Source organism: Ranitomeya imitator, chromosome 2 (genome assembly GCF_032444005.1).
Source record: "Ranitomeya imitator isolate aRanImi1 chromosome 2, aRanImi1.pri, whole genome shotgun sequence".
Classification (NCBI taxonomy): domain Eukaryota; kingdom Metazoa; phylum Chordata; class Amphibia; order Anura; family Dendrobatidae; genus Ranitomeya; species Ranitomeya imitator.
Genome location: NC_091283.1, coordinates 556662574 through 556680081, shown reverse-complemented (window position 1 = coordinate 556680081; position 17508 = coordinate 556662574). Strand labels below are relative to the sequence as shown.

At 41.8% G+C, this 17508-nt stretch overlaps 1 protein-coding gene across 1 annotated transcript in view; it reads right to left on the bottom strand.

Moving 5' to 3' along the window:
* Positions 1 to 17508, bottom strand: part of LOC138664945 (rho GTPase-activating protein 39-like) — a 102837-nt gene that overhangs the window by 72689 nt on the left and 12640 nt on the right. The window contains exon 2 of the mRNA XM_069752007.1: positions 2689 to 3117. Within this exon, the coding sequence (XP_069608108.1) occupies positions 2689 to 3117 (429 nt within the window). The remainder of the gene's footprint in view (positions 1 to 2688; positions 3118 to 17508) is intronic.

Here is a 17508-nt window from a genome sequence, read left to right as displayed (position 1 = left end):
AACCCCCCAAGTGGTGCTGAAGCCGCCATTCATATCTTCTCTCCAGCAGCGTTCGCTGCAGAGAAGATATGAAAAATCCTTTTTTTTTGTTCGTGTTTAAAATAAAGATCCCTGTCCCCACCCCCCCACCCAGCCCCTGTTCGCCCCCCCGCTGTTAATAAAATACTCACCCGGCTCCCTCGCAGCGTCCTGTCCTCGCCGCAGCTTCTCCTGAATGAGCGGTCACGTGGGGCCGCCGATTACAGTCATGAATATGCGGCTCCACCTCCCATAGGGACAGGGATCTTTATTTTAAACACGAACAAACAAAAAAACAAAAGGATTTTTCATATCTTCTCTGCAGCGAACGCTGCTGGAGAGAAGATATGAATGGCGGCTTCAGCACCAGATGCAGGGGACAGCGCTTATCTCTAGCGCTGTCTCCTGCACGCTCCGCGTGGTACCCAGTCAGCACACGGGTGGCGCCCGTGTGCCACACGGATGGCCTACGTGAGCTCACAGACACACGGACAATTCCGGTACCGATTTTTCCGGTATCGGAATTATCTGGACGTGTGAGACTGGCCTCAAACAGTACTCTTCATCAATCTGGCTCCAACGTTCTCTGATTGCTGTTGCCAGATCAACTTTGCAGGTTGCAGCCTTGTCATGGACCATTTTCTTCAAATTCTTCATTTTCTTCAACCTATAAAACTCTACAGACTGGGGAGGAGCTAGAGACAGACACAGACATTCTGCTGCTAGTTCTCCATAGAACTTTATAAACACCAACTGTTATCTCATCTCAGTAATGGGAAATTCTGTATTCACTGAGGACTGATTTCTCCCAGGAATTGAGAATTTTGAGAATGAATGATCAGTCCAGGAGGAAAAAGATAAGATATATTACAGAGTTTCTGATTTCCATGTGTACCACTGATTTATGAAAAATAAAATTAAAATGATTACTCTTAAATCTACAGATCATCTAGGGTCAACTGCAGAATATTTTATATACATCTCGTCTTGTTTTCTGAGCCTGTCACTACTACTTGGTGCTGGAGTGAATGTGTTAATATCTAGCAAGTTTCCTTTATCGTACTGCCCACATATATTAAAGCGGGTGTCCAGCCTTAGGGTATGTGCACACGCTGCAAATTACTCTGTGGATTTTTCCGGACTGATTTTGGTAAATCCGCAGGTAAACTGCACTGCGGATTTCCTGCAGAATTACTACTGATTTAACGTGATTTTTTTGCGGATTCCACCTGCGGTTTTACACCTGCAAATTCCTATTATGGATCAGATGTAAACCGCTGCGGAATCCGCACAAAGAATTGACATGCTGTGGAACAAACAACACTACGTTTCCACATGATTTTTTCTGCAGCATGTGCACTGCAGATTTTGTTTTCCATAGGTTTACGTGGTACTTTAAACTCATGGAAAACAGCTGCAGATCCGCAGAGGCCAATCCGCTGCAGATCCACAGCAAAATCTGCAACGTGTGCACATACCCTTAGGCTACAAATCTGCAGTCACTTTACTGCACGCTGTGAGGATCCTCCGGAACCAGTGCCAGAAGTGGTAGGCGTGTGACTATAAAGATGTGATTTGCATCCATGTAGTCACATACAGACTAGATGCAAGTGTATTGAGCGAGGCTGGACACAGTCTAGTCGTAATGTGGCTGGAAGTATGCAAATCACATACTGACTGCACGCACCAGAGAATCCTTGCAGCGTGCACGATGTGAGGATTCACAAGTCTGCAGTCACATAGTGACTGCAGATTTGAACTCCAAGGCCAGGCAACCACTTTAAGAGAAAACAAGTACAGACCCAATATGTTTACATTCACTTCTCAGTGTAACTTCAAGTGGCCAAAAAAGGTCTGTGATGACAAAATAAAATAACTCCCCTGCTAAATCGCCCACCAGTCCGCCACCAATGCTCCGGTGGTCCTGTGTCAGCCAATACCCTTAGGGTATGAGCACACGCGGATTTGGCTGCGGATCCGCAGCAGTTTTCCATGCGTTGTACAGTGCCATGTAAACCTATGGAAAACCAAATCCGCAGTGCTGTGGAAAAGTCCGCGCAGAAACGCAGCAGTTTATTTTCCGCAGCATGTCAATTCTTTGTGCGGAATCCACAGCGTTTTTACACCTATTCCATTATAGGAATCCGCAGGTGTAAAAATACAGGTGAAATCCGCACAAAATCCTCCGAAAACCCACAGGGAATCCGCAGGTCATTTTACCTGCGGATTCTGTAGAATCCGTGCGGAAAAATCTGCAACGTGTGCACATACCCTTATATTCCATAAGCATTGCTTACCTCACACCAGCAAAGGTGATGGCAGTTTACCACGTACAAGGGTAAAGTGGGTTTTTAATCCAATTACACGAATCGCCATTTTTTCTGGAAAACTCCTTTATTTGTGTTTTCTGACACACGACGGCTCTCCAGCTTGTGTCACACTAAACGATTCTTTACACGCTCTCAGACATGAAAGGACTTGTAGCCTCACAACACTTACGGAATTTAATGCAGCCTAGCACTGTACACACACGTCCATGTCATGGATCCGCTGTATATGTATATATATAATAAGGTGCCCATAGAGAACTAGGGAGTAAGAAATCCTGGCATGGCATAAATACTACATTCTAGGACAGGTAGGTTGGCACTATTATTAATAATTGCTTACCTCCCAGAATCCTTTCTGCTATCAATGCTGTCTGCTCGCCTTTTGCCTCCATCTTTTCCATACTCCGAATCTTGCATTAGGACCTCAATCGGAGCGTTTGCTCCCTCACTGCTTGTGCTACCCCGATGAGAGATCCGCTCTTGACTGGCACGTGAGCTGAGGCTCGGCTGTGACGCTCGTTTCACTGCTTGTAATTTGGCCAAAGGTACAATGTCGCATTGTTGAGGCCTGTGCCACACAGTTTGATGGCTTATTGCATTATAATAGTAAAAACGTCCACTCTGCTGATCATATAGTTCCCACCACTGGTTCTCATCCGACTGGCGCACATTTACACCCAGCGGGGGTTCCCAGCCACATTCTCCAGTCGTCAGGTTTACGTACATCCGCTCATGGGAGCGTGGCTCAATAATCTCCACCCAGTCTGACCTGCAAAACAAAAATAATAAGACATGAGGTCATGGCAGAGGATAATACGTGAAAATGTTAAGTGCTATGAACTGCTTTAGGTTACCCTCCGGCTCACAATAAAAAGTTTACAATAATTGCATGACGCAAAGCAATAAAATATCTGGTTGCCTCTTTAACCTTTCTGGCGCCATCCCTCTGATTTTCAATCCCATCTTCATTTCTGTAAGATGGAAAATTGCTTATCAGACCTCTCCATGCACAATATTTTGGCAGTCTAGGACTAAGTCTTGTCCATCCAAGATCAGACTCTGTGCATCGTTTAGCCTGGATATCACTTCCAGCTTTTGGATGGCCCGGACAAGATGCTTTCATACATTCTACATCTTACACTTCAGTGTTATCTGTAGTTTCAGGCAACATCGCTGATCTTTTTACATTAAAAACTACAACATATACAGTTTGATTATCTATATACATAATTGTCTAAGGGCTACTTCCGTCTGTCTGTCTGTCCTTTTGTCACGGTTATTCGTTCACTGATTGGTCTCGGCAGCTGCCTGTCATGGCTGCCGCGACCAATAAGCTGCCGCGACCAATCAGCGACGCGCACAGTCCAGAAGAAAATGGCCGCTCCTTACTCCCCGCACTGACTGCCCGGTGCCCGCATACACTCCTCCGCTCACCGCTCACACAGGGTTAATGCCCGCGGTAACGGACCACGTTATGCCGTGGGCAACGCACTCCGTTACCGCTGCTATTAACCCTGTGTGACCAAGTTTTTTACTATTGACGCGGCCTATGCAGCGCCAATAGTAATAACATCTAATGTTAAAAATAATAAAAATAAAAAATATTATATACTCACCTACGCCGCCTTACCCGTTCCTCGCGATACAACCGCCACATTCCGTTGGCACAGATCATCTGGCAGAAGGACCTGCCGTGACATCACGGTCATGTGACCACGATGTCATCATAGGCCCTGCGCGCCTGCGCGAGCAGGCTAGGATCGGAAGCTGCCGCCTGTACCTCGCACAGGCGACAGAACTACAAGGGGCCCTCGGATCAGAAGGCGAGTATGTTTATTTTTTAACCGGTGACATACGTGGCTGGGCAATATACTATGTGGCTGCGTGGACATGCATATTCTAGAATACCCGATGCGTTAGAATCGGGCCACCATCTAGTGTATGTATATAATTATATATATATATATACACATATACATATACAGTGGGGCAAAAAAGTATTTAGTCAGTCAGCAATAGTGCAAGTTCCACCACTTAAAAAGATGAGAGGCGTCTGTAATTTACATCATAGGTAGACCTCAACTATGGGAGACAAACTGAGAAAAAAAAATCCAGAAAATCACATTGTCTGTTTTTTTAACATTTTATTTGCATATTATGGTGGAAAATAAGTATTTGGTCTAAACAAACAATCAAGATTTCTGGCTCTCACAGACCTGTAACTTCTTCTTTAAGAGTCTCCTCTTTCCTCCACTCATTACCTGTAGTAATGGCACCTGTTTAAACTTGTTATCAGTAAAAAAAGACACCTGTGCACACCCTCAAACAGTCTGACTCCAAACTTCACTATGGTGAAGACAAAAGAGCTGTCAAAGGACACCAGAAACAAAATTGTAGCCCTGCACCAGGCTGGGAAGACTGAATCTGCAATAGCCAACCAGCTTGGAGTGAAGAAATCAACAGTGGGAGCAATAATTAGAAAATGGAAGACATACAAGACCACTGATAATCTCCCTCGATCTGGGGCTCCACGCAAAATCCCACCCCTTGGGGTCAGAATGATCACAAGAACGGTGAGCAAAAATCCCAGAACCACGCGGGGGGACCTAGTGAATGAACTGCAGAGAGCTGGGACCAATGTAACAAGGCCTACCATAAGTAACACACTACGCCACCATGGACTCAGATCCTGAAGTGCCAGACGTGTCCCACTGCTTAAGCCAGTACATGTCCGGGCCCGTCTGAAGTTTGCTAGAGAGCATTTGGATGATCCAGAGGAGTTTTGGGAGAATGTCCTATGGTCTGATGAAACCAAACTGGAACTGTTTGGTAGAAACACAACTTGTCGTGTTTGGAGGAAAAAGAATACTGAGTTGCATCCATCAAACACCATACCTACTGTAAAGCATGGTGGTGGAAACATCATGCTTTGGGGCTGTTTCTCTGCAAAGGGGCCAGGACGACTGATCCGGGTACATGAAAGAATGAATGGGGCCATGTATCGTGAGATTTTGAATGCAAACCTCCTTCCATCAGCAAGGGCATTGAAGATGAAACGTGGCTGGGTCTTTCAACATGACAATGATCCAAAGCACACCGCCAGGGCAACGAAGGAGTGGCTTCGTAAGAAGCATTTCAAGGTCCTGGAGTGGCCTAGCCAGTCTCCAGATCTCAACCCTATAGAAAACCTTTGGAGGGAGTTGAAAGTCCGTGTTGCCAAGCGAAAAGCCAAAAAACATCACTGCTCTAGAGGAGATCTGCATGGAGGAATGGGCCAACATACCAACAACAGTGTGTGGCAACCTTGTGAAGACTTACAGAAAACATTTGACCTCTGTCATTGCCAACAAAGGATATATTACAAAGTATTGAGATGAAATTTTGTTTCTGACCAAATACTTATTTTCCACCATAATATGCAAATAAAATGTTAAAAAAAACAGACAATGTGATTTTCTGGATTTTTTTTCTCAGTTTGTCTCCCATAGTTGAGGTCTACCTATGATGTAAATTACAGACGCCTCTCATCTTTTTAAGTGGTGGAACTTGCACTATTGCTGACTGACTAAATACTTTTTTGCCCCACTATATATATATATATATATATATATATATATATATATATATATATATATAAAAACGCACAGAATGCGGTACTTATGACCGATATCACGTTTCTATGATGGCGGTTCTCACTCATAAAGAGGATTACTGACAAACCCAAGCTTTTGTTTAACAGTCAAAACACTGCCAGAATGACCCTCTGCTACGCGATCAGTTTCCGTGTTTAGATAAAAGGAATGTGACACTAAACTCAGTCTCTTATTACTAAAAAAAGTCAGTGCTTTGGCCTATATGAGCAGACAAGTATACAGATGTTCCCTTAAAGGTTCCAGAACTCAATCAATGTAAGATTGGGGCTCCGTGCACTCATCTGAGGTGATTCTGAGGGCCAAGCTACAACCATAAAGAACATGTACACGTCCACTTATAAATACATCACAATAGGGCAAGATATGCTAATGGCAATGGTTTGCCCAAAAATCAGCTCCAAATGCAGAAACTACAGATTATTGGGGTCCATTTTTATGTCAGAGTCTGAGCCCATTAGAGGCTCTTCTGGTAGACCAATCCAACTAATACCACAGGAAATAAACGGTTTAGGAGTTTTAGGGTTGTCTTAGCCATCAATTGTAGCTAAAATGGGTGAAGAACAATACAGACATCTTATACCTCTTGCATGCTTTGCCGCTCAACTTCTGCTAGCCTTTTCAATGGCGAATCAGCCTAGCTGTGAAAAGACTTCTACACAATTGCATGAATAGACTGATTTTCCATATAAGAGTCCGATGACTACATGTTACGGGTGATACTTTATCTAATGAACCTGCCTAATTGCAACATGCACCGATCGTTCAATACATATTATCAGGATACATAGTCAGTAGCCAGGAAAGATTCAGCTGCAGACCTTGTCCTAAATAACCAGACCGCCAACTGGGGTACATGTCCCACCAGCTCCTTATATATCCCATGTGTGGAATCCACTCTTCTGGTTTAGTGATGTGACACTCAAATCTAAAGAACACCATCATGGAAAATTACTAATTGTACTAACGTCTTCCGTAGTAGATGCATATTAGAGAGGCCTTTAAAGAGGAACTGCCACCAGGTCAAAAGTGATCACTTTATGTTTTTACTTTTTCTTGCTGCTTCAATGAGTATTTAACTGTTTTACCTTTGTAAATCTGCCATATTGTTCCAGACATATGCACCTCTTATTTAGCATTAATTTGTATGGTCTATACAATGGGGCATTGCTCAGTGAGTAATTATAGAGAGAAGTCTAATGACACGCCCCCACAGAATCCTGACAGCCACGCCCCCACAGAATCCTGACAGCCACACCCCCACAGAATCCAATCAGCCACGCCCCCACAGAATCCTGACAGCCACGCCCCCGCAGAATCATGTCAGCCACGCCCTCACAGAATCCAATCAGCCACGCCCCCACAGAATCCAATCAGCCACGCCCCCACAGAATCCAATCAGCCACGCCCCCACAGAATCCAATCAGCCACGCCCCCACAGAATCCAATCAGCCACGCCCCCACAGAATCCAATCAGCCACGCCCCCACAGAATCCAATCAGCCACGCCCCCACAGAATCCAATCAGCCACGCCCCCGCAGAAAACGCCAGAAAAATTAGCACCAAATAAAACAGTCCATATCTATGGAACTCTATAATGGATTTAAAAAAAGAAAATAAGATTGATTACTCAAGGGAACAGTGGGAATAAAATAAGAGCAACAAGTGATCACTTTTCACCTGGTGACAGGTCCCTTTTAAAACTACACAGGTGCTATGGTTTCATTTTGCCTGCTGTACCTTGGACTCTCATCTTACACGTTCTACCTTTTAGGATCAGGGGCCAGCATTTTGCATTTTGGGCAGCGTATATTAACAGCATGTGATATTGTGTTTACTCAGTAGGTTTATCATTAACTAAGATTTCATTCTTGGTCTATGAACAAATACAAATGCTGGCCTTCACTCCCCCCAACTAGCAATAACAGATATAATTGCACTTTTACATTAGAGATATTATATATATATATATATATATATATATATATATACATATATTATATACACATACACACACACTGAGGGTATAACTGAAGCCCAGTGCTGTATGCTATTATAATGCGAGTGTGAAACAAATTTTCATTATTAGCAATTATGTTAAGTCTTTTCAATGAATACAAACAAGAAAGGGCTGTAGGAAAATTATTCCGGTATTCCACGCTGTTTCCAGAGAACAAGGCATTTTCATAGAGCGCCGTCTGAAGAATTAAAGTATCATTTTGCCATTGTGTGCACGTTATTACCAAGTTAATGACTGTGCCATCTATAATATCTCTGCGGTCTATTATTTTAGGAAATACTTTATGTGGTTTGCTTTTCTGTCAAGATTTATTAAAGCGGCCAAAGAAAATTTAACAATTCTGCATAACATAAAAAGCCTCATCTGGATTTAACTTTAGCGTGTGAATTACAAAAAACACTGAGACTTTCAATTTTGGCGTTATTAAAAATCTTTGGAAAGACTGCCATATGTAAAAATATGACTATACGTTGGTTTTAGATGTGGGATTAGATGTTCGTTGAGCATTGTCGACTATTTAACACTCAAGCCATCTGGCAGAACTGTTTTAAGGATTTATTGCTTTTAGACTTTCTATTCCTGTATGGATCGCTTTAACTCTTCCGCATCTGATTTTGTGATTTGGGGGAATTGATGCATGTTCACAGCCTTCACTTGTCATGCAAAAAAAAAATAAAATAATCGTGTGTTTTTGAGGAAGTGTTATCTTGGTTATTCTGTATGTGCATCTACAACTATGAGACAGAATAAGTCCAACCCTATGGGTACACCATGTCGCGGTGGGATGGCTTTTATACTTTATCAAAATAGTGTTAACTAAGTGCCCTATGTTATTTACATGTACTATTACTATTTACCGTACGTTCTATAGGTATATGCTCATTTTGTTTGTTTCTTGGGTTTTACATGTGCTTTATAGGACAACAACCAGTGATCCTAGGTGTCATGGAAGAATGATGCCAGATCTGTCTCGACACAGGCTCACATTATAGTCTATGCTTCCTCCTTATTCCATACTGTCCACCGAATAATGTTTCCATGGGTTAGAAGACAATTAGGGCTACATATTCATAGTGTTTGCATATTCTGCTTGTGTAGGTCATCTCCAGGTACTCAGGTTCCCAGATTCTAAAAATATGCGTCGCAAATGTGAACACAGATATTTCCAGTGAGTGTGGAGTTTATTTTAAGAAAAGATTCGTTTTGATCCCGCTAATGTCATTAAATAGACCAATGTGTGTGGGAATGACTGGGGAGGAGGAGGTATGTACAGGGAACATGAGGGGTCCTTAACCTGTGGCTTGAGAGCCACATGTGGCTTGCGGGCCCATGAGGAGTGGATAGTGACTGTCCACTAGTTTGGTACATTAGCACCAGGTCTTGCAAGCAGCTATGAAGAGAAGGTCTCCAGATGGTGACTTCGGTAAGTAGCCTGCACAGAAGAGTAGATATGGATGAGCATATGCTTGCCATGAAGGAGAGATAAATAGGGTAAGCTAGGATGGGACGATGGTGCGCACATTGTTTGGCCACTTATCCATTTTCTATATTGCGTTTTATTCCTTCACAACACCTATATAACTATCAAAATAACAATTGGACTTATGAAGATCTTATTAAACCGAAACGTTCCGAAAATGACGTACAACAGATGAAACGTGGCTGGGTCTTTCAGCATGATAATGATCACAAGCACACCGCCAGAGGAACGAAGGAGTGGCTTTGTAAGAAGCATATGAAGGTCCTGGAGTGGCCTAGCCAGTCTCCAGATCTCAACCCCATAGAAAACCTTTGGCATTGAAAGCCCGTGTTGCCCAGCGACAGGCCCAAAACATCACTGCTCTAGGGGAGATCTGCATGGAGGAATGGGCCAACATACCAACAACAGTGTGTGGCAACCTTGTGAAGACTTACAGAAAACGTTTGACCACTGTCATTGCCAACAAAGGATACTGTATACAACTAAATATTGAGATGAACTTTTAGTGACCAAATACTTATTTTCCACCATAATTTGCAAAATAAATCTTGCCAAATCAGACAAGGTGATTTTCTGGATTTATTTTCTTATTTTGACTCTCATAGTTGTGGTCTACCTATGATGGAAATTACAGGCCTCTGTCATCTTTTTATGTGGGAGAACTTGCACAATTGGTGGCTGATTAAATACTTTTTCCCCACTGTATATTCATATTCTTCCAGTTAGCTTGAAGCTGCTTGTGATAACATGATGGGAGTGCCTGATTCGAGAATACCAAAAGAGGGTACAGTATGTCTTCTGTGGGGAAACTTTACTGTTACACTGGTAATGGAGGACTCTAGGTGGTGTCCCATTGAATAGGGGGATGGCGCTCTCAAGGTAAGAAAATTTGGTGACCGCTGGGGCACATGATGCTGAGGGCCACCCTTTCATGCTCATGAATCCTCATGCAGATGTTTGAAATTGAAGAAAATTACCTATACTATTTTTTTTTTTTAACTAAAACCAGATGATGAAACCCTTTTTCTCTAATGCTTTCATTTTTAATTCTAGATTTATTTTATTTTCTAAACATGATTATGGAGGCAATGAATTATTTACGTCCATGAAAACGTTATCCTAGACATGCTTGGTCACCTGTGCAGAGGTCACTGTGCAGGGAGGGGGATGAGGTGAGTGTGACCATCACCTGTTGTGGCTGGTGTCAGCATGTATTATCCAGTGTTGTATATAGAGGTGTTATCTGTCATTGTAATCCTGTTTTTGCTGATAAGGAGATAATTACTAAAATCTGATCTGTACAGAATTATCATCTTCATATTATTCTTACTGGGCAAATTGAAAATTGCAAGAGTATAGAATTTATTTTTTTTAATTTAGAAAGTGATATAAAAAAAAAATATATAAAAAAATAATGTAGGGAAGATAAAACAGTTTATAATAATTTAATATTAAAACTTTATTTAAATTGCAGGTCATTTTCTGATTATATATCCCTATTAATGTGTTAAAATGTATCTACTGGAAAAGTCAAACATAAATCTGAGTCTTCCCCACTCCTGGTATCTTCTCTTTTATCCTCTCTCCAAGAACTGTAACCATTTTTGAAGATTTGGTGCCTCAGGTGCAATATAGTAATAAGAATATGTCCAATGGTGCTGGTCATAAAAAATGAGATGTCAAAGAAATGGATTTCTGTAAAAAAAATGTTGCACTCAAAAAATAATTTGTTAACTGGGGATTTAAAATTGTGGATTTTATAAAAGGGTTAATTAAAGGGAATGTGTTGTCAGAAAGATTATTATTATTATTATTATTGAATATAACTATTTTTTTAATTGCCCCAAAAAATACATTTAATATAAAAAATTATTTAAAAAATAGGACATTTTTAGATGCTACATTTCCTCTTAAAGGGGAAGATTTTAGCTGTGCATTTGTTTACTGACCCTAACTTACTGCACCATACATACAGTACCTTCGGTGTTAGAAGTCCGATCTAATAGAAATGCGGTGTGTCCGATTTAACTCTGGGGTAAACAAAAAACATTTTTCACAAAGATTTTTGCTTCAGTGTTTTTAGATCTCTTAGGCTAGCTTCACACTAGCGTTCGTCAGGGCTGCGGAGTTCCTCCGTTAAGCCCCGCCCACTGCCACGCCTCTTCCTTCAGCTCCGCCTTCATCAGCATGCATACCCTATCTTTAACATTGAGTACGCAGGCCATGCGGATGTATGCAGATGCCTCCGCATGCGTCGTCTTGACGCTGCGCTGACCTGTGTCGAACGCAACATGTTGCATTTTGTTGTGGTTGGCACAGGGTCAAAACAACACATAAGGAGGCATCCGCATGGCCTGCGTACCCAATGTTAAAGATTGGGTATGCATGCAGATGTAGGCGGAGCTGAAGAGGCACGGCAGTGGGCGGGGCTTAACCGAGGAAGGATTTCATCCGCAGCCCTGCCGAACGTTAGTGTGAAACCAGCCTTAGTCAGATGTTTCTATGGGTACTGACATACAATTTTAAGCATATTAGTTTTTTTTTACTTTTCTTGATAAATATACCAAAGTATATTCAGACTGAACATTTACAGGGTTGACCCTTATTTGTCAAGACTTCTGCAATTCCCCTTGGCATGCTGAATATGTCAGCTTCTGGGCCAAACCCTAACTGATGACAGCCCATTCTTGTGAAATCGGTGCTTGGAATTTATTACAATTTCTGTGTTTTTGTTTGTCACGCTTTTTGATTATTGACCACAGGTTTTTAATAGGATTGAGATCTGGAAAGTTTCCAGGCCATGGACCCAAAATGTCAATGTTCCATTCACCGAGCCACTTAGTTATCACTTTTGAATTGTTACATGGTCTCTCTAATGTGGGGGAAAAAAGCATTTTCTGGAGCCTGATTGTTGGGAGAAGTTGCTCTTGGAGGATGTTAAAACCAAATTCTTTATTCATAACAGTGTTCTTGGGCAAAATTGTGATTGAGCCCACTCTGTGGATGAAAAGTAACTCCACACACGAGTGTCCGGATGCTTTACTGTTGGCATGACACAGGACTCAAGATAGTGCTCACCTATTCTTCTCCAAACAGTCATTCTTCCAAATCTCTCAAATAGTCTCAAGTGGGCTTTAGCAGGGAAAATAACATTCCCCCAGTGTTCTTCAGTCCAATCCCTGCTCTTCCTGCAAAGTAATTTCTCTGATGAAGCCCCCTTTAGACTGTTTTGGACATCTGGAAGAATGATTGTCTGGAGAAGAAAAGGTGAGCGCTACGTGTTATGCCAACAGTAACGCATCCTGAGTAGTGATGAGCAAGTGTACTCGTTGCTCGGGTTTTCCCGAACATGCTGGTTCACTCAGTTGCATGATTTATGGCTGCTAGCCAGCCTGGGTACATGTGGGGGTTGCCTGGTTGCTAGGGAATCCCCACATGTATTCAAGCTGTCCAGCAGCCACAAATCATTCAGCTGAGGCGACGAAAACTACCTAGATCTCCGAGTACTAACAAATACTCGGAGACCACCCGAGCATGCTCTGGAAAAACCCAAGCAACGAGTATACTCGCTCATCACTAATCCTGAGACTCTTCATGTTTCAAGTTCTTTTTCATCCAAGGGAGTGGTCTCACTTACATTTTTGTCTTACAGCACTGCAAAATTTGTGTCAATCTCAAAACTTTGGTCCACAAATATATAATACATAATTTTGAATATGTGAAAGCTTTATCAAATCTGCAAAAAAAAAAAAACATAAACCATCCTGAACCTCATGTAATGTGTTCACTGTTAAAATGTATCTTCAAAATTGTAACAACGTACTTTTAAATTTATTAGATCTGAAAATGTAAAAATAAAATATAAGATTTACCAGCAATATGAGCCAAGGTTCAAATAAGTTTGGGCATATGTCCTTGAGGTTCAACAGAGGGAAGTTCATTACATTACAGTGTGCATTAGCTCATCACGTATCATAGGCAAACGGTGAGCCATGTTTTCAGAACAAATGGAAGGAATCAAACTGCATTAGTTGTCTGCCAGTGTTAGTATAGCATTCACATGCCATCTGAGATTGTCCATAAAGAACAAGTGCTACATAATAGATGCCACTGGTTACCTAAAAAACACACAAAAGAATGACAAAATTAGGAGTAGACATATCGAATGGATACCTGGCAAGCAGACCCTCTGCTTCAGAAAAGCTTCCTAGCCAAAGGCGTTCGTTAGTAAGACCCAAGTATGCAAGTTCTATTCATATCCTGGCACAGTGGACAATCCAACAATGCACAAATACTCCAACATAATGGAAGTCACAGCCAAAAATCTATCTAGAAACAAGAACTCGGCTGGAGTCCTAGTGTGCAGGCAGCCGCCAGTCGTTGTCTAAGGCGGAACAGATGCCTAAGAAATCAAAATTTCCATCTACTTGGAAAGAATAATCCCACATGAAGTGGGATGTATTTAAAAGGTTAACAGTTTATACCCATGTGGCTGAACACTAGACTATAGCTGCTAAGGTGGCTTTCATTTACTTGTCCGTGCCATTTTCTTTACCATATTACCCTAAATCTTCACATTGCATAGTTTTTCCTGTTTTCATATGGTTTAACCCTTCCCTGGCGATTAGTACCAACACAGAGGCTCACCAGTCATTTGATTGGTATCGGAAAATGTAATAAATTGGAATCTTGAGGTCTATCTAAAGTTAGGCATGTACAGCCTTATTCTCCTGCCTGACAAGGACTAGGCTCATAATGGGCTCTGCAAAAAGAGCTTCTCATCCCACCAGGATTCAAGGGTGAGCACCAATGCGTCAGCAGCCACGTTCAGGGTCGGTGAGACATTTGGCCATCCTCTGTGAGTTTCATTGATTTCTAATGGATAGTTGCTTTCAAACTTTTGTTTTCTGCAAAGTTTTTTTAAGTAGCAGACCACAGTTCTGATATTAGAAAGTACAGAAACCTGTAGGCATTCGACATTATTAATTTAGTTACTTAACATACTGTCTTTTCCAGGTCTGGAAACCTCCAGAAACAATTCTGAAAACCTTAGGTTCTCCAGAAACATTGGGAAATCACATTACCAGCTTGGTGAATAAGCTGAACGATTAAGGTTTAGTTGGCTTCAAGGACCACATTCATACTGTCTGTGATTTACTATGCAGAAAAGAAGAGAATACTCAGACAAATACTATTCTGTTAACCAAAACCCTCACAAACCAGCCATTACACACTCTGAAACAAGGATATCTCTGTTGCCCTTGCTCCGCTGAATAGCACATACCACAGTTGCTGCAGGCAACATTTTACACATACGCCAAACTATATATAGAATGAATGGAAAATGGTGGAACTAATATTCTCTCGGACAAGCGTAATGAACAAGTACTATTCTTGAAAGGCTGCATTCACAATAGTCAACCAAGGAACTGCAGCTGAACAATGGAATGAAAGCACTATACAAATATACATTTTCATAGCTGTAACAGTACATTTATCATGTAAATGGTCCGTTTCTTTGATGGTGTGAATGCGCTCAGATGTCTCGGCAATCTCATTGTACCTCTAATGAAATCTTGATTATGACTTCCTTTAGGTGTCCATAGATAATAGATAACTGCAGATTAGATTAGCAGCCAATTAGTGTTGCTAATCGCTGTCCAATAAATGCCCATAAACAATTGAAAAACACTACAAACAACTTTTAACCTGACCACACATTTTGGACACTTGTCCGATGAGGAAACTATGTCCCCAGTTCCCCAATAAGTACGTTCAGACATTTTTATTGCCATACAGAGAGGGGCATAAGGGCCTCCATGCACATGCGGCTAACGTTGGCCATACCAGCCAATATAGACTGGTTCGTCCAACAATCTAATGTGCATGTAGGCCCCAAACATGATTATCGGGGGAAATAAGGATCCAGGATTGCTCAATTTCATACTGCCGATCCATTTGTTATTTCATTGATAAGCCACCGGTAGGGATGGCTATCTCATACAGAAGATAGGAGCTCTCAGCAGAGCAAGCGCTCACGTGTATGGTAGAGTGGGGAGAGAGCAACCGGCAGAACTTTTGTTAGGTCGACTGCTGTCTAAATAAGAGTCTTCCAGACACCTTCGGTGCGGTCTTCTTTTTGGGGAACATTGAATTAGCTGGTAAAAATCCAACATGCACAATCCTAATTACCTGACAAACAGAAGAAAGGGAGTTAAAAATGCTCCAAGTAACTTGCACTATGATTCTAACAAAATCAGTGGGTTCTGTCCCCAATATGTTCTGTTTAATTCCCTAGAATATCTACTGACAATATAAAGGTAGCAATGTAATGTTCATGATTACAACCCCTGCACCTGTTGTAGTTACACCCCTGATCATACCATAGCCTACCACAAACTGTTGGGCAGATTGGATTTTGACCTGTTCCAACTTATTTTTATTGTGAGAAGATGAGCAGCACCAGATGAGTCAGGCAAATGCTCATCCCAACCCATTACTGAAACAACATACCATTTCACTAACAAGAATGTAATTGTAGAGTCAGAAGAGATGAATGTCAGCCAACCAGCCATTTTATGGTGAGCGCATACTAAAAAAAAAAAATTGATCAAGACTGGCGCTTTGTACACCGATCTTGATTCACAGTCCGTAAAATGAAGATGCGTCAAATTCATTAAAGAGGTTATTCAGAACTTTTATTATTTATTTGTATGGAGCTAAGAACTCTCTGGCAGGGACAATCTCTATCAGCTCAGCCGGCAATTCTGCTGATTTATTTCACCTCTCCTCTGCCCATGAGGCATCACTGCAGATGTCATGCTGATTGACAGCCAGCTCTTCGGAATTAGGCAGTGGGGAGCTGGCTATCAATCACCATGACATTAGCAGTTATGCCTCGTCAACAGAGCAGAGCGGAAAAGAAGCTGCTCTGTCCACATGATGTCAGAGGCAGCCACAGAATCGCCAGCAGGATCAGTCCATGACGGCTCTGAGCCAGTAGAGATTGGCGCTGGACTGAACAAGTTAGTTCTTAGCCCCATATGAAAAAATAACAAAAGTTTCAGATGCGCACCAGAGAAATAGAAATGTACTTTATTCACAGGCTTGAATACATTTCTGCTATTTACTTATGCTTACTTAAATGGTGCCAACATATTCCTAAGAGAGCTTTTAATATAATTTAATAATGAATAATAATGTAATATAATACAACAACAACAATATTTTGTTGGCCCGTTGTAGGCTATACCTCCTATGTTAATCCCTGCCCATTTTTAAAAGATTTGGCATTGCTTCAGTAAAAATGTAATTTATGACGGTCTTATGACAGCTTTCTTATTTATTATTATTTATTCTCTGGAGCAAACTGAAGAACAGGGTCCTATGAAAATTGGTATCTATTATACTAGGGAGGTTTTAGAAAATGTTCACGCAAGGCCAAGTAGGCAACACTGCCTATAACAGTAGTCATGCTTGAGGAAAGTACAATGATCCTATAGCAGGGGTGGGAAATCTTTTTCTGAAGAGAGCCATTTGGATATTTAAACCATCCTTCGGGGGCCGTACAAATTGCGCATTAACTACACCTGCAAAGTATGTCTTGATGTTAGCACTGATGTCAGGACGTAATCTTTCATTGCATGCGTTTCAGGGGTCAGTAGTGAGCACTGTGTGCCCGCGCTCACACAGCAAGAAGAAAGTAATGGGCAGGCGGCCGTCAAAATATAGCTGCCGGCCCAAGCACTGCGGTCCCCGGGGATCTGCCCGGATAAAAGATAATCGAGGGTCGTAAATGGCCTGGGGGTATGAGGTTCCCCACCCCTGTCCTATAGGTACATAGCAATAACCTCAGCACTGACGAAGAGGGACGAAAATGGATTTGCTGCAAATGTGATTTATTTTGATTCGGCACCAATGAAAATCAGAACTTGTCCAATGTTTTGACCAGTTTGTGGTCTTTTCAAGAACATCTGTGTGGGTGGTGGCCAGGTGCATGAGATGTATATG